The 17479-nt window shown below is 51.3% G+C and overlaps 1 protein-coding gene across 1 annotated transcript; it reads left to right on the plus strand.

The window, feature by feature from the left end:
• The first annotated feature begins 993 nt into the window (after positions 1 to 993).
• On the plus strand, positions 994 to 16243 carry LOC128847824 (zinc finger protein 585B-like). The gene is made up of 5 exons (XM_054047546.1): positions 994 to 1229; positions 3209 to 3296; positions 4086 to 4212; positions 12430 to 12543; positions 12873 to 16243. Exons 2-5 carry the CDS (start codon positions 3273 to 3275, stop codon positions 15161 to 15163), a joined length of 2556 nt encoding a protein of 851 aa, XP_053903521.1. The 5' UTR covers positions 994 to 1229; positions 3209 to 3272; the 3' UTR covers positions 15164 to 16243.
• The last annotated feature ends 1236 nt before the right edge of the window (positions 16244 to 17479 follow it).

Below are 17479 nucleotides of genomic sequence, written 5' to 3' on the forward strand. Positions count from 1 at the left end.
TCCCTCTCCTAGGAGGGGAGGGGGAAGGCTGCAGGGTGATCTCCCACCTCCATGCAGCCAGGGGCCAATGCTTGCCACTCCCATTCCGGAGCCTCCACGTGTATGGACTGACAAATAAAATTGACAGAATTGTAAAATATTGTGCACAGAATTTTTAATTTGTTGGTGCTGAAAGCCCTCGGGAATGTGGCGTGCTGGACAGTTGTGGGGGAGGGTGGCCTGTGAGGGGGTGCAGAGCAGTGTGGGGAGTCTGTGGGTGGGAGGCCACTGGGCATAGGGATCGATGGTGATCTCTGGGTGAGGGGCCACTGGGCATGGGGGTTGCTGGGCATAAGGGGCTGGGGGGACTTGGGCAGGGTTGTGGGGTGGCAGGCACAGGGGCAGCGCAGGGTGGGGTTGGGGGGCGCAGGTGGGAGGGAAGTGCAGGGGTTAGGATGAAGGTGGCACTGTGGAGAGGTTGGGGTGAAGGTGGCAAAATGTAGGGGTTCGGGGCACAGTGTAGGAGTTAGGGTACAAAAGGGGACAAGGGTTAGTGGCAAAAGGGGGTGCAAGATGGGGAGCCCATGGGGGCCAAGGGAAAAGGCCCCAAGGCCGGCCCTGCACCCTGGTGGATATGAGGGTGGGTTTCTGCTGTCACCCTTCCCCTCATGCATTATTTTCCTTCCCCCCTTACTTCTGCTCTTTCTCCTTTTGCTTCTCTTTCCCACAAGTCTGGCTCAGCCAGCCCAGACAGCTCCAACTTTTGCACCAGTGCTGGTAGGGTGACCAGATGTCCCAATTGAATAGGGACAGTCCCGATATTTGGGGCTTTGTCTTATATAGGTGCCTGTTACCCCCATCCCCTGTCCCGATTTTTCACACTTGCTGTCTGGTCCCTCTAAGTGCTGGTAACATGCGCCCAGAGATGCTGCAGCGCGGTGGGTTGATCGCTAGGACCCAGGAGCAGCTGGGAGGCGGCTCTGGGGGGAGCGATCGCGGGGGTCAGTCCCGGCAGCAGGAAGTGACTCGCAGCCGCTGCGGGGACTCTGGCTCCAGGCTCCTGGCGAGATCCCCGAGCCCCGGCGGCTGGTGCTGGGAGCCCGGAGCCCGGGCTGCAGCCGGGAGAGGGGAATCTCCAGCAGGGCCCTTCCCGCTGCTCCCCAGGAGCCTCTCCCAGGGCAGAGCCCCCAGCCCGGCCAGGCCCCTTCCCGGCCCGGCCCCTGCCCCAGGGGGCCCCGCTCGGAGGGAAGGTGAGAGAGACCCGCCCCCCCCCCCCGTCACCCCCGGGCTGCAGGGGGAGGTTTGGCCCCAGGCTGCTCCCAGCGGAGCTGGCTGCGAGTCCCGCCCTGGGCCCGGGAAAGCTGCCGCCAGCTCCCGGTGTGTGCGGGGCGGGGGGAGCCCGGGCCGTGCTGGGGGCTGGGACAGCGACACGTGGGGGGCAGAGGCGGGGGAGCCGGGAGGGGGGGGCAGGAGGGGATTGGGGGAGGAGCAGGGATGCGTTAGGGGACAGGTCCGGGATGGGGCTGCAGGTGCTGGGATGGGGCGATGCAGGGGGATCGGGGGAATTATGGGGCTGAGGGGAAAGAGGCTGGAATGGAGGAAAGATGTGGGGGGGTCACTGCGAGGGGATGGTGAGAGCAAGAGGAGACTGGCTGGGGAAGGGAGTGGGGAGGGGCAGGGAGAAGGCAAAGGGCAAGGAGAGGGGTGGGGAGAGACACAAAGCAGCTCCCCCACCCCGTGGCATAGGAGAGGTTGAGGAGCTGCCCCGTCCAGCAGCCAACTGGGAATGTTTTCCTGTAACTGGTCAAACAAACATGGGGGGCAGGCAGGGTGACCAGATGTCCTGATTTTATTGGGACAGTCCTGATATTTGGGGCTTTGTCTTACATAGGTGCCACCCCCTGTTCTGATTTTTCACCCTTGCTATCGAGTCAGGGGACTATCCCCTCAGGGCCCAGAAACGACACAGCAAATACCCAGCCCTCCTCCCCCCCCACCCAAAAAAATCTATTAAAGACAAACCCATGATTTTGGGGTCTGTTTCCTGAGTGTTGGAGCTGCCCAGGGTCCTGGTCTGATTTTCATGCAGGATTTAGATCTCAGCCACACCGGAGTCAGACCAGAGTCACTGCTGGTTCGGAGCCAATGGGATCAGCCTCTGCCAGACTCTCCCTCGGGGCTGCAGGGGCAGGACAGGGAGGCTCAGGCATTAGCTGCTGCCACCAAAGGGCTCCGGTTCTGGCCAAGGGGGAGGAGGAGGCGGGCGCGTGTCTCTCCCTGCTCATGTTATTACAGCCCCGGAGTGGAGCTTCCTGGTGGGTCAGATGTTGCTGCCCCCTGAATTCTGACCTGGGAGCCTAGACTGAGCCGCTGCTTCTTATGCAGCGGGGTCTGTGTGGGGGGGAACCTGCATTCACTCCCCGGGGAGGGGGACAGGCTCCAGTGTCTGGAACCAGCCCCTGGGGCAGCCCTGGGCTCTGCTCACACCCGCCCGTGAGCCGGAGTCTGCAGGTGATGGGGAGACCTGGGGGAAAGGGCTGGGGCCAGGCAGGAAACTGACGCTGCACAAAGGGCCCCTTTCAGGGACCTGCTGGTGAGCTTGTACCGGAGGGGAAGGGGGTTCCCCATGTGCTGCCCTTACAGACTTAGTCAGGATCAAACCCCTCTTAGCAGTGGCAGTGGGTGATCTAGCTAGTAAGTGCACAGGCCCACGACACTGGGGCAGTCACCAAGTCTCCCAGGGTGAGGGAAGAAGATAAAAATGGGGAGCGGAGAGACTGAAAGGGGTAGCAGGAGCAGGAAGCGGGGAGGGAGGTTCCCAGCCCTGCCCGGATCCATTCCCTGCACCCTTGGGGCAGACTGACTCTCCTGGGAACAAGGGGCGGAGCTGAGACAGGAGAAGCCAGTTGCTGACACTACATCAGGGGGGCGGGGGGGAGTTAGAGGGGCTGACACTACAGTACCAGGGGGAATTCCCCAAAATGCCTCCTTCGGTTCTGCTCTTTTTCCAGCATTTGGCTCAGAGATGCGGTTACTGGGAGGGTTTAATGGTGCCCCGGTGGGTTCAGTTCTGGCAGGAGGGGCCTGACCTGGGTGGTAATAAACTAAGTGGGTTTCTTGCCAGCGTGGCAGAGTCCAAAGTGTCTGTCTGTAGGGAGAGAGTCTGGGTGGAATCGGGGTGTGACAGGGACTCAAGCCCCTTCTGTAACCTCCCCCATCGCCCCGACAGGCTGAGGAATCACATCCACATTTCACTCCAGATCGTCCCGTTGTGCAGGAGACAGAGAAGCGAAATGGCTGTGATGGAGCCAGCTCAGGTAGGGGATTGTCAGGGAGTTGCTGGGCAGGGGGAGGGAGAGGCAGGGAGGAACAGGGTGCGATAAACATGCTGAGCAGGCCTATTGGCGGTGGGGAGGGGGGAACATTCCCCCATTTATCAAATATGAAACAATCCCCCTAGGCAGGGCTGGAAAAACTGACCAGACTCCCAGTGCTGGAGCCTGACCCCACTGGCCCGAGGCTGCTGTGAAATATGAGGGGAAGTTTCTGTGTTTCCTGTCCCTGTCCTCAGCTGAGAGCTCGGCTTCCTGTGCCAGCCTGTGGCTGGGAGGTGTGTGGTAAATGTGAAGATGCTGCCCTTCTCCATTTGCTGTGGGGGAACAAAGAGCTCTCACTTTAAAAGAGAACTGGATAAATTCATGGAGGTTATCTCCATTAATGGCTACTAGCCACGATAGGTAAGGAATGGTGTCCCTAGACTCTGTTTGTCAGAGGGTGGAGACGGATGGCAGGAGAGAGATCGCTTGATCATTACCTGTTAGTTTCACTTCCTCTGGGGCACTTGGTATTGGCCACTGTCGGGAGACAGGACACTGGGTTAGATGGACCTTTGGTCTGACCCAGTACGGCCGTTCTTATGTTCTTATGTACATTCTCTGACCCCATGAAGCCTCCTGGCTGCTCTGAGCAGAGTGCGGGTGGGAATCTGCTTCTCCGGCCCTCCCAGAGCTTCCGAGATTGTTTTCTTATTCTTTCTTCCTTTCCTGTGAATATTGGGATTGGGGCTGTGGCAGCAAGTGCTGAGTGGGGGACTCTTGTTGTTTCAGATGCCGGTGAGCTTCGAGGAGGTGGCTGTGTATTTCACCCAGGGGCAGGGGGCTCTGCTGGACCCCGCTCAGAGAGCCCTCTACAGGGACGTCATGCAGGAGAACTACGAGGCAGTGACCTCGCTGGGTAAGTGATTCCCATCCCCTCAGTTAGTCGAAACCGTGCAGCGCTTTAACAGGACAGCGTAGTCACACGTCAGCACTGGGACAGAGCTGGTAAACCACCTCCATGAGCAAGTTTCAGCGTGGTAACTTGCTATTGTAGACAAGGCCTTAATAGTGTATCTCATAAGTGTGCATCTGTACACACTGTGTGGCTAGTGCTGTTGTGCTGTTAATTTCAGACACACCAAATACATTTATATTGAGAGATGTTTTCAAGACTTGGGCTTGCTTTAATTGGAGCTCCACACTTCTTATTCCTTGCTTCAATAAGGTACCAAAAATATTGTGTCACGTGTCTGTGTAGCCCTCAAAATCTTACCCCAGGCTGACATTTCTCCTTGTAATGTCTCAATATCAGATGAATTTAAAACTCCAGTTCCAGCACCAATTGCCACCTACAATGTATTCTCTTATACCTCTTTTATTTTGTATAGTCCCATCCCCCCATGGTTGTCGCCAAGCATGTAATAGAGGTAAGGCATATGGGATACACAGCAGATGTTGTGCACTCATGTTTATTTGAGTTCTTTCCAACTGGATTGTTTGGTCCACAATAGTTGGGGCTTCAATTATTTCTCCCCTTCGATATGGGTGTTCATCTGCCATAATTCTTGGGGCAATCTTATATCCCTGAAAATATCCTCCCTCATTAATTTTCCTAAAGCAACTCAGTCTTATCATTATGGAAAAATCCACCATCATATCATATTCCCATAAGTTGAAAGCCATTGACTCATTCCATCCCACATGAATATTAGCCAGTTCTTGTTCAGGAGTCACGTCTAAGGTGACTACATCAAATCCCAAACTCCAAAAGATACAATTCAGAGTGCTCACGTTCAGACTATTTTCACCATAACTACATCAAAACATTACTCGACCTTCCTCTCTTAGTATGAACAAATATCTCCATTGCTCTTCCAAATTGGTTGTAGTATTTCCATCTCACATTTTTTCCATCTTCCCACCGTATTTTAAATTTTACCTCAAACGGTTTCTCTTCACATATGGTTTTGTTTGGTCCTGTTTTTTTCCATTCTGTCCCAGGAGTAGTCAAATGTGTTATCTCCTTTGCTCCATACCTCCATCCTAGAGGTGCTCCCATATGTATATCCACCTACCCCTAAATTCCCCCAAATATTCAAAAAATATATTTGTGAGGAAAAAAAGGTTGGGGGAGTGAGTGAGAGCATGTAGGGAGATACTGCACAGTGTTATTGTAACAATGTTTAGAACATTGTTTAAGACAGAGGTGGGCAAACTACGGCCCGCGGGAGAGTCCTGCCCGGCCCCCGAGCTCCTGGCGCAGGAGACTAGCCCCTGGCCCCACTCCTGCTGTTTCCCCTCCCCCACAGCCTCAGCTCACTCGCTCCGCTGCTGGCGCAATGCTCTGGGTGGTGGGGCTGTGAGCTCCTGGGGCAGCGCAGCTGCAGAGCCCGGCCTGACCCGGTGCTCTGTGCTGGGCGGTGGCGGCAGTGGCGTGGCCCATCTCCAGCCAGGTGGTGTGGCTGTAGCGCCGCCAACCACCGGGGCTTCAGGCAGCGCGGTAAGGGGGCAGGGGAGTTCAGTGAAATTGTCAGGGGGAGGGGGTGTGGATAGGGAGCGGGGTGGTTGAGGGAGGAAGAGGGGGTTGAATGGGGGCAGGGGTCCCGGGGGGGCAATTAGGAAGGGGGGTAGGATGGGTAGCAGAGGGCAGTCAGGGGACAGGGAGAAGGGGTGGTTGGAGTCCGTCAGGGAACCGGGGGTGGGGGTTGGATGGGGCAGGAGTCCTGGGGTTGGGGGCAGGTAGGAAGTGAGGGCCGGGCCATGACCCGCTCCCCTAACTGGCCCTCCATACAATTTACAAAACCCGATGCGGCCCTCAGGCCAGAAAGTTTGCCCGCCCCTGGTTTAAGAAGAGAAGTAAAGGGGTGGAGGAGGAGGCAGCCAAGTGGACTAAAGTTAAGCCCCTTCTCTCTTAGAAAAGCAGATTATTGCATTTGGGACATGCCCTGGGATGCAGTGGAACCCGATGTAACAATTGACACTTTAGAAAATATGTCTGAGAAATATGTACAGCTATGCAGGCCTAATGCAAGTAAAAAGCAAAGGGCTGTAGTGTGGCAGTTGTGGCAGACTGCAAAGAAGGCAATTGCATGTAAGGGGGAAATCTGTGCGGAGATACAGACATTACAAGAGAATTCTAAAACTCGCCAAGAAAATTTGGAGCGGGAAGTGAGGCCGCACAGCTAATGCAAACTCAAATAGAACAAATGGGGAAACAAAATAGGGAATTGGAAAAAAAAATGGTGGGTTGGGAAAAGATTCAGGCCGACAAAGATAAATGGGAAAATCAAGTGGTAGGGATGAAACAGTTAATTTGAGAACTGACTGAGGAAGAGGAGACTGCAAGCGCTTCTCACAGTTGGTGCCCGAAAACCATAGCAACCTGGAGGAACCAGGTGAGAATGAGGGAACTGCAAGTGGCATCTGTATGTCAAACAGAGAATGAAGATTTGGATTTTAATGGAGATATCCAGTATGGAGAGGATTCAGAGGACCAGCGTGGGGGTCAGAGAAAAGGGAACTTACCGTATATACTCGTTCATAAGCCGAATTTTTTTAGTAAAAAAGGGAAGCACCAGAGACGGGGGGTCGGCTTATGAATGAGTATAGAGAGGGAGAGGCAGCAGAGCCAGACGGGAAGAGGCAGGGCCAGAGTCTCTCCGCTTACTTATCCATCTTGAGGGGATCGGCTTATAAACGAACCAGCTTACGATCGAGTATATACGGTAATTAGCCCGCGAGCCCCTCGCAGCACCCCCGCCCTCCCCCAGTGTTTACCAGAGCAGCGGCCGGACGTGCACCGGGAGCAGGGCATGCTCCCTGACTGCCCGCCCTGGGCAGCTCTGGGAAGAGGCTGGAACGTGGGGAAGGGAGACGGAGGGTCTGTGTGTGGCTGTTGCTTTAGGCACCACCTCCAGCAGCTCCCATTGGCCGGGAACGGGGAACCGCGGCCAATGGGAGCTGCTGGAGGTGGTGCCTCAAGCAACAGAAACACACAGCCCCTCCGCCTGTTTTGGGGCAGGGCAGACAGGCAGGCAGGGAGCCTAGGCAGGGAGCCTGCCCTGCCCCTGGTACGCGCCGGGCCAGATCCTGCCCCCCTGAACCCCTCCTGCAGCCGAACCCCCTGCCCTGAGCCCCCTGCCGCACCCTGCGCCCTGACCCCCTGCCATACCCTGCACCCCGATCCCCTGCCTCACCCCACACCCCTCCTGCATCCTAACCCACTGCCCTGAGCCCCATGCCGCACCCCTCCTGCACCCCGACCCCCTGCCGTACCCTGCACCCCTCCTGCACCCTGACCCCTGCCCTGAGCCCCCTGCCACACCCTACACCCTGACCCCCTGCCCTGAACCCCCTGCTGCACCCTGCAGCCTCTTGCACCCCAACCCCCTGCCCTGACCCCTTGCTGTACCCCTCACCCCTCCTGCACCCCACCCTCCAACTCCCGGCCCTGAGCCCCCACCACACCCCGCACCCCTGGGGGCAGGGAGGGGGCAGAGTTGGGGTGGGGATTTCGGCGAAGGAGTTGGAATGGGGGCAGGGAAGGGGTGGGGCAGGGGCGGGGCCTCATGGAAGGGGTGGAGTGGGGGCAGGGGTGGGGGCAGGGGTGGGGCCAAGGGCGGCGAGGGGGGGAGGTGTCGGTAATGCAGCCCTCGAGCCAACGTACTAGTCCTCATGTGTCCCTCATGGTCATTTGAGTTTGAGACCCCTGCTCTAGGCCCTTCTACTCAAGGCCAGTAGTCTGGCAGGTATCCACTCTGCTTCCCTAAGCCTGCCCAGCACTGCACTCTCCTGGGTGCTGGTCTCCTACTCAGGAGACAGACCTTCCTCCCTGAAGGTCTGGGACAGACTGACTGCTCCCTCACTGAGCAGCCTTTTTATAGGGCTGAGCCTGGCCTTGATTGGCTGTCTCCAATCCGGGCCCTAATTGGCTCCTAATAAGCCCTTCTCTTATTGGCTGCTGGGCTGCACAGGCACACTGGCCTGCTGCAGCCCCCTCTAGCATGGGAGTGGGGCAGACACCCCACCACAGAGAAAATGGACCCAAAGATGCCCTATTGGATAGTGGGGCTGGTATAAATATTGTAAATAGAAATGGTGATTTGACTCGATATGTGTCTGAGATCATTAAAGCAGCCTCCTTTGCTGGGGAAGGACTGGCAGGAAAGATGTATCGTTCAGTAGAAATAACTATTATACCCAGAGGGAGAATAGGAGGTTTTTGTTGTAAAGAACAAATGCTTCAGATAAATCAGGCAACTTAGCCAGTGATATTAGGAACTCCTTGTTTGGAGAGGAATCGGTTGGTTTTGGATTTAACTCATGGAGTTCTGTGGCGTGTGCCCGACTGGACAGTAGACGCTCTGACAGCAGGACACATGCCAAGAATATGTGCTGCAGAAGCAGTGGAGGAGATTACACTGAATCCACGAGATGTGTGGGTAAAAGAGTTTCCCAATGTATGGACCAAGAATAAAGCAGAATGTGGTAAAATCAAAGCGTGTGTTAAAATCGCAGGGGATGATGTGCTACCACAGAGACAATATAAATATCCCCTGCAGGCAGAGGCAGGAATTGAGAAAATAGTTGAATCACTGGAACAACAGGGAGTGATTGGAAAGGGGAATTCCACACACAGTTGCCCAATTTGGCTGGTAGTAAAAAGCTTCAAGAGATTAGAGATTGACCGTGGATATTAGACATGCCCCTGCCATGGCACCTATAGTAGCAGATTTGCCTCAAGTCATGACCTCTACATGGTTCTCTGTCATAGATTTAGCAAAAAAAAAAAATTTGCCATCCCAATTCTTGGGCCTGCTTTGTGTTTACTTTCACGGGACAACGGTACTTATTCAAAAGAATTCCCCAGGGCCTGCGCTGTGCTCCAGCTATTGCACACCAACGTGTGGTGCAGATGCTGGATTAATTCTCCAAAGGGGATCGGGAGAATGTCACCTCATACGTAGATGACATATTAGTTTGGGGAGAGACTGAGGAGGTGCTGACTGGGTGGACTAAAAGTGGGTTGAGACTTATTCAGGGAACGGGTTTTAAGGCTAATGGAGAGAAAGCCCAATTAGTGCAACACAGGGTGAATTATTTGGGGGAGACCCTAGTGGAGCAGAGATTTCAGGTAGATAAACAAAAGGTGACATCATTGCTGAAATTACCCAGACCAGAGAATTCTCGTGCATTGAGAGTAATGTTAGGAGGGTTTAACTATTTAAGGAAGCACATTTGGAATTTCACCATTATAACTAGACCCTTGTGGTGTTTATTGAAAAAGAAAGTAGAATGGGAGTGGGGGCCTGAACAAGAAAAAGCTTTTTGTGACTTAAAACAGGCTTTGGTACAAGCCCCAGCATTGAAATTCCCTGAGATGAACAAGCTGTAGGTGGCTGGCAACCCAACAGGGATTAGCATCAGTGTTGATGCAGGAAACTGATAAGGGAAAGTTAATAGCAGTGGCGCACCCGTCTAGAAGATCATAGAATCATAGAATATCAGGGATGGAAGGGACCTCAAGAGGTCATCTAGTCCAACCCACTGCTCAAAGCAGGACCAATTCCCAGAAGATTAACCCCTACGGAGCAGCAGTTTGGAATTTGTGAAAGAATGTTTAGCTGCTGGGTGGGCCATTGAAGCTTTTGCTTTGACTACTGGCACAGCCCCTGTTGTAATACAGATACCTCACTCTCCCCTGACGTACATCTGATCAGGAAAACTGCAGGAGAAAGGAGTTCCCAATACCAGAATGGCCCAAAGGGCTTTGATGTTAACTAGCAGAGATGTTACCTATGAGAATAACAAACAAGCAAGGATGTTACCATATGTCCTCCTGACAGAAGGAGAAGAACATGAATGCCCACTTCCAGAAGCTGAACCAAAGTTAATAGAAGAAGTACCCCAGTAGATAAAGTGTTACACCTTGGAGAAAAAGAGGTTTGGTTCACAGATGGTCGTTCGTACCATGAAAGGTGTAAGCAATCTATGGGTTATGCTGCTGTGCGAGCTAATGGGGAGACGGGCAGGACTTCCGGTCAGGTAGCAGAGCTCAGAGCTCTTAGGCCATGTCTACACTGGCGCGTTACAGCGCAGTAACTTGCTCTCTCGGGTGTGAAAAATCACCCTTCCCCAAGTGCAGCAAGTTTGCGCCCTGTAACGCGCCAGTGTAGACAGGCTCCCAGCGCTCGGAGCTATTCCCGTCGTCGAGGTGGATTACATAGAGTGCTGGGAGAGCTCTCTCCCGAGCGCTAGCGGGTGGCCAGACTGTCAGATCAAAGCGCTGTCGCAGGAGCGCTTTGAGGTTTTTAGTGTAGACTTAGCCTTTGTGATCTGCTTAAACAGAAAAAATATTGTTGCACTTTGCCTTCACGTCTATATGGATTCAGACTTTGTGGTACAGGGCCTGTTACACTGGATTTGGATTTGGGAAAAGAACCACTGGGAAACAGCTGAGGGGGAAAATTTGGCCCAAAGGGAAAATTGGAAATGTATCTCTGATTGATTGAAAGAACACCTGGGAAAATTAAAAGTAAGACATACTAAAAGTCATCCAAAGGGAGAAGGGGATGAAAAATATCAGAATGATAAAGTGGCTGCTTTAGCTAAATTATCAAAAAAGGAACCTTTGGGGGTTATAGTAATTACTAGAGCTCACACTATAAAACAGGAGGCTGAACCTAAAGATGGGGAACCTGGAGTATGAAAGGAGGTTATGCAGTGAATAAGAAAACAGGAGAGGTAAAGTGAGTACCTGATAAACTTCAAAGAGAAGAGATCATTAAGCTGTGTCACTCTATGGCCCACTGAGGAATAGAAAATACTCTCTTTCAGGGAAAACCAGATTGGAATATGGTCTAAGGTGTGAGAGGACGTAGAAAATTTGGTTAAAAATTGCATAAGATATGCAGCAATTGAAAATAGACCAGCAAATTTGGGACCCTTGTGGCACTAAATAATTGTAGGGCCATGGAGTAGAATACAGGTTGCTTTTATTAAGACCCAAAGGGGGAATCAGTATTTATTAGTGATAGTAAAAAGAATGAGTACTTGTGGCACCTTAGAGAGTATCTGATAAAGTGGGCTCTAGCCCACAAAAGCTTCTGCTCAAATAAATGTGTTAGTCTCTAAGGTGCCACAAGTACTCCTGTTCTTTTTGTGGATACAGACTAACAAGGCTGCTACTCTGAAACTTATTAGTGATAGTAGTTTCTTTTTCTGGCTGGGTGGAGGCAATTCCCACCAGGAATCATACTGCAGAGACCACCCCCAAGAAGTTGTGGAAAGTACTGTTTAGTAGCTATGGGACTCCAAAAGTAATTGGTTCAGATGATAGACCACATTTTATAGGAAAAGTAATTAAAAAAAGTTATAAAAGCTTTAGGAGTAAAGCAACAACTACATATCCCCTACCATCCTCAATCGTCAGCGAAAGTAGAAAGGATGGATCAGACTATTAAGCAACCCCTACGCAAAGTAGTGTAAGAAACCGGCAAAGATTGGGACAATAAATTACCAATGGTGTTGGCAGCCATCCGGAGCAGTGATCGATTGGATACTGACTACCAGCCTTATCAAATTCTCTTTGGAAGGTCTATGAGAGTGTGGAACCCTTTATTATATGGAGGAGGAGGAGGAGTCTCTGTTGTCCTGGGCCTTCATCTGCAACTCCAAGGAGACAGTCTTGGGCAGGAAGCCAGGATCCAAGGGGTGCCATTTCCTCCAATTCTTACACAGTTTTAAAGCCATCCCGCTGGTGTCATTTCCTTTTTTGCTGATTCTTCATTTTTTTCCTAGGACATGACAAAATTGGGTTTTTTATAAACAGTTCTTTTTGACCAATTCAGCTTTCAGTTCTTGCTTCGGTTGCCAAAATGCAAATCATGCACTCATGTTGAAACACACTCCAGCCACACTAGGACCCAAGTCCTATAACATATTACATGGATATATGGTTATATATGTACATATCCCAACATTGCCTGCGTCTCCCAAGGGGGCTCAGTGACCCTGTTCCCATCCTCTGGAATTGAATTATCCCTCAGCATGGGGACAGGTTCCGCTCATGGAATGCCCTATGTGACAAATACTCCATGCATCCTGATCTGATCTGATTTCACCCCATGTATAGGATTTCCCATTCCCAAACCTGAGCTGATCGCACAGCTGGAACGAGGGGAAGAACCGTGGGTGCCCGATCTCTGGGTCTGCGAGGAAAGAGAGGTCCTGAGATGCACCCGCACAGGTGAGAATGGACACACAAACCATCTGGGGAATGAAGTAAAAAGTTGAGAATCCCCAAAATATGGTTTAAGTAAGAACTCACAGTTCTTCCTCATGTCAACAAAGGGGGGGCTGCAGTCAGCAGATATCGCTCACTGTTTTCCACCCATCCTGTTAGCTGCAGGAGTTTCCTTCACAGCTTTCTTCCCTGTGAGTGTTTGGGTGGGATCTGGAAGCAGAATCCAATTGCTGATTCTTCGCAACTTTCGTGTGGTGGGTTTTTCCTCTCTGCTATTCCTCTTTCTCCCCAGCACAATGACTCCTGTCTGGATTGTCTCTCTCTCCCAACAGGTGCTGAGAGAGTCAGTGATAAGGGGAATCATCATGAGGAAGTTCCTGGGGAAGTGGAACCACAGCGCACATTTGTGGGAAGAGCTGAAGGGAATTTTTCCCAGTGCTGGGAACAGGGAGAAGCCTGGAGAAATTGGCACAAGTCAGAGAGGCTGATGGGAAACCAGCCAGGGAAGAAAGTGGATGAATCTATTAACTGTGGGGGAGGAGACAAGGATCCCACAGCTCAGCGGACAAATCCCAAGGAAGAGAAACCCTACCACTGCCTCCAGTGTGGGAAAGGATTCATTGCGAGACCACACCGTGTTACGAATCAGACAATCCATACTGGAGAGAAACCCCTTCAATGCTTGGTCCCTGGGAAAATATTCAATATCTGCTCAGACTTTAATAACCATGGAAAAAGCCACATGGGAGAGAAATCCTATCAATGCCTTGAGTGTGGGAACTGTTTGAATTGGAATTCAGCACTAATTACACATCAGATAAACCACACAGGAGAGAGATCCCATAAGTGCTTAGAGTGTGGAAAAAGTTTCACACAGCGATCATATCTTGTAACACATCAGAGGAGGCACACAGGAGAGAGACCCTATAAGTGCTTGGACTGTGGGAAAAGTTTCATATGGAGGTCAGACCTTGTTAAACATCAGGCAATCCACACAGGAGAGAGACCCCATAAGTGCTTAGACTGTGGGAAAAGTTACACACGGAGATCAGACCTTGTTAGACATCAGGCATTGCACACAGGAGATAGACCTTATAAATGCTTGGCATGTGGGAAAAGCTTCATACGGAGGTCAATCCTTGTTAGACATCAGGCAATCCACACAGGAGAGAAATCCCATGAATGTGTGGACTATGGGAAATGTTTCATACAGAGGTCAGACCTTCTTAAACATCAGGATTTCCACATAGGAGACAGACCCCATAAGTGCTTAGAGTGTGGAAAAAGTTTCACACAGCGACCATATCTTGTAACACATCAGAGGAGGCACACAGGAGAGAGACCCTATAAGTGCTTGGACTGTGGGAAAAGTTTCATATGGAGGTCAGACCTTGTTAAACATCAGGCAATCCACACAGGAGAGAGACCCCATAAGTGCTTAGACTGTGGGAAAAGTTACACACGGAGGTCAGACCTTGTTAAACATCAGGCAATCCACATAGGAGACAGACCCCACAAGTGCTTGGACTGTGGGAAAAGTTTCAGAAACACATCTGACCTTGTTAAACATCAGGCATTCCACACAGGAGAGAGACCCCATAAGTGCTTAGACTGTGGGAAAAGTTACATACGGCGGTCAGACCTTGTTAGACATCAGGCAATCCACACAGGAGATAGACCCCATAAGTGCTTAGATTGTGGAAAGAGTTTCACACAGCGATCATATCTTGTAACACATCAGAGGATTCACACAGGAGAGAGACCCCATAAGTGCTTGGACTGTGAGAAAAGTTTCAGAAACATATCAGCCCTTGTTAAACATCAGGGAATCCACACAGGAGAGAGACTCCATAAATGCTTGGACTGTGGAAAGAGTTTCACACAGCGATCATATCTTGTAACACATCAGAGGATCCACACAGGAGGCAGACCCCATAAGTGCTTGGACTGTGGGAAAAGTTTCAGAAACACATCAGCACTTGTTAAACATCAGGCAATCCACACAGGAGAGAGACCCCATAAATGCTTGTACTGTGGAAAGTGTTTCACACAGCGATCATACCTCGTAACACATCAGAGGATCCACACAGCAGAGAGACCCCATAAGTGCTTGGACTGTGGGAAAAGTTTCATATGGAGGTCAGAGCTTGTTAAACATCAGGCAATCCACACAGGAGAGAGCCCCCATAAATGTTCTGACTGTGGGAAAAGTTACACACGGAGGTCAGACCTTGTTAGACATCACGCAATCCACACAGGAGATAGACCCCATAAGTGCTTAGACTGTGGAAAAAGCTTCATACGGAGGTCAATTCTTGTTAGACATCAGGCAATCCACACAGGAGAGAAATCCCATAAATGTGTGGACTATGGGAAATGTTTCATACAGAAGTCAGACCTTGTTAAACATCAGGATTTCCACATAGGAGACATATCCAACAAGTGCTTGGATTGTGGAAAGAGTTTCACACAGCGATCATATCTTATAACACATCAGAGGAGGCACACAGGAGAGAGACCCCATAAGTGCTTGGTCTGTGGGAAAAGTTTCATATGGAGGTCAGACCTTGTTAAACATCAGGCAATCCACACAGGAGGGAAATCCCATAAATATGTGGACTAAGGAAAATGTTTCATACAGAGGTCAATTTTTGTTAAACATCAGAGAATCCACACAGGAGAGAGACCCATAAGTACTTGGACTGTGGGAAAAGTTTCATATGGAGGTCAGATCTTGTTAGACATCATGCAATCCACACAGGAGATAGACCCCCATAAGTGTTTAGACTGTGGGGAAAGTTTCAGAAACACATCAGCCGTTGTTAAACATCAGGCAATTCACACAGGAGAGAGACCCCATAAATGCTTGGACTGTAGGAAAAGTTACACACAGAGATCGCACCTCATTAAACATGGGAGAATCCACACAGGATCTGAAGTTCTGTTACACAGGGACAGGAGTGTTAAAAAACTTGCCGGGTAATTGACCCGTATGTAACCATTAGAGACATGTTACATAAATTTGTAAATGGTAATTAGGGCCAAGCCATACGAGATAAGATAGTGGTTTGAGATGTAAACTTGTATTGTTAAATACTTGGATGAAGAGGGTAGCTGAAGTAGTCTGCAATTACCTTTATCTTGTTAGAGGTTAACAATGTAACCAAACAGTTCCTGTCCAGGGCTGTATTCTGTTAATTCAAAGATCAAAAGAAAATATTAACATTTAGATAAAACTTGGGTATAATAATGTCATTGTCTGTATGTCTGTGTAAAGTTTGTGGTAAACTATTAAGTGCATTATGGATAATTACCTTATGTTAATGCAGATAATTGATTACCAGTGATGTTAGGAAATAGAAGCTTACTTCAAAAACCTATTGTTCACCACAGGACTGCATGATGTTGAGATGGTGCAAAAATCTGTATTAGAACTCTTGGGACCTGATTCTTTTATCTCCAATCTTCTTAAACTTAATTTGGGGAGAGTTTGAGTCGTAAAATCTGAGATCTCCAGGCCCAGCTGGACCTGCCTTGTATTGACCATTTGGACATTGGACTATAACCTGATGAAATGATTCGCAATTCTAAAGCACCATCTTGACAGTGAACTTGACGTAAGGACTCCATTCATCTTTTGATGTGTAATGATCTTTTAGCCAATCATCTCTTTTCTCCTTTTAATAAATCTTAGGTGAATTGATAAGAATTTGCAGTAAGTGTGTATTTCGGTAAGGACTGAAAAATGAATGAACTTGATGAGTAATGTGTCTGATCCTTTTGGATCGGTAGAATTTTTTTGGATGATGTAATCAGTAATCCCCATATTTAACTGGGCTGTCTGTGAGGGAGCGCAATCCTGGCTCATAGGTCGGCACTGTGTCCATACATAGACGTATTGTGTCATATGGACCTAAAAATTTTTACCATGGGGCAAGTGGCTCCCACCATCCCCCACATCCTTCTATGCTGCGGAGATTCTGGGCAGCTCTTTGGAGCTCTGTCTGGCCCCCCAATCCCCATTGCTAACCTGGGTCCCAGCCCTTTAGCAAGGAACTGCGGCCAATGAGACCTGCAAGGGAAGGGGCCAGAGGTGCCTGGCCACGACTCCACTGTAGGGAGGGGGAGGGGGATCTGCAGGCCGCAGCTCAGCCCTGGGCAGTGACTAGCCTGGCTCCAGCGCTTCAGTGCCGCCCCCCACTGCACAGCCCCCCTCAGCCTAGCTCCTGTCCCTCAGTGTCCCCTCACTGCACAGCCCCCCTCAGCCTAGCTCCACCCCTTCAGTGCCACCCTCCCCCCACTGCACAGCCCCCCTCAGCCTAGCTCCTGTCCCTCAGTGCTGCCCCCCACTGCACAGCCCCCCTCAGCCTAGCTCCAGCCCCTCAGTGCCCCGCCACTGCACAGCCCCCCTCAGCCTAGCTCCTGTCCCTCAGTGCCTCCCCCCACTGCACAGCCCCCCTCAGCCTAGCTCCTGTCCCTCAGTGCTGCCCCCCACTGCACAGCCCCCCTCAGCCTAGCTCCTGTCCCTCAGTGCTTCCCACCCACTGCACAGCCCCCCTCAGCCTAGCTCCTGTCCCTCAGTGCCTCCCCCCACTGCACAGCCCCCCTCAGCCTAGCTCCTGTCCCTCAGTGCTGCCCCCCACTGCACAGCCCCCCTCAGCCTAGCTCCAGCCCTTCAGTGCCTCCCCCCACTGCACAGCCCCCCTCAGCCTAGCTCCAGCCCTTCAGTGCCTCCCCCCACTGCACAGCCCCCCTCAGCCTAGCTCCAGCCCTTCAATACCACCCCCCACTGCACAGCCCCCCTCAGCCTAGCTCCAGCCCCTCAGTGCCGCTGTCAGCCCCAGGTGGGTGGGTCTCATGAGGAAGGGCTGTGCACATCTGGGAGGTGCGGATAAAGGCTTGGGCTCTCCTTCCCTCCCTGCTCCCAATCCCTCAGGTG

The sequence above is a fragment of the Malaclemys terrapin genome, chromosome 13, assembly GCF_027887155.1.
Source record: "Malaclemys terrapin pileata isolate rMalTer1 chromosome 13, rMalTer1.hap1, whole genome shotgun sequence".
Taxonomy (NCBI): domain Eukaryota; kingdom Metazoa; phylum Chordata; order Testudines; family Emydidae; genus Malaclemys; species Malaclemys terrapin.

What these genes read in the sequence shown, in the direction of transcription:
- LOC128847824 (XM_054047546.1), top strand. Translation starts at nt 3,273, where the DNA reads ATGGCTGTGATGGAGCCAGCTCAG. An exon ending in CGAGGCAGTGACCTCGCTGG is followed by an intron (nt 4,213 to 12,429) that starts GTAAGTGATTCC and finishes CCCCATGTATAG; the next exon opens with GATTTCCCATTCCCAAACCT. An exon ending in CCTGAGATGCACCCGCACAG is followed by an intron (nt 12,544 to 12,872) that starts GTGAGAATGGAC and finishes CTCTCCCAACAG; the next exon opens with GTGCTGAGAGAGTCAGTGAT.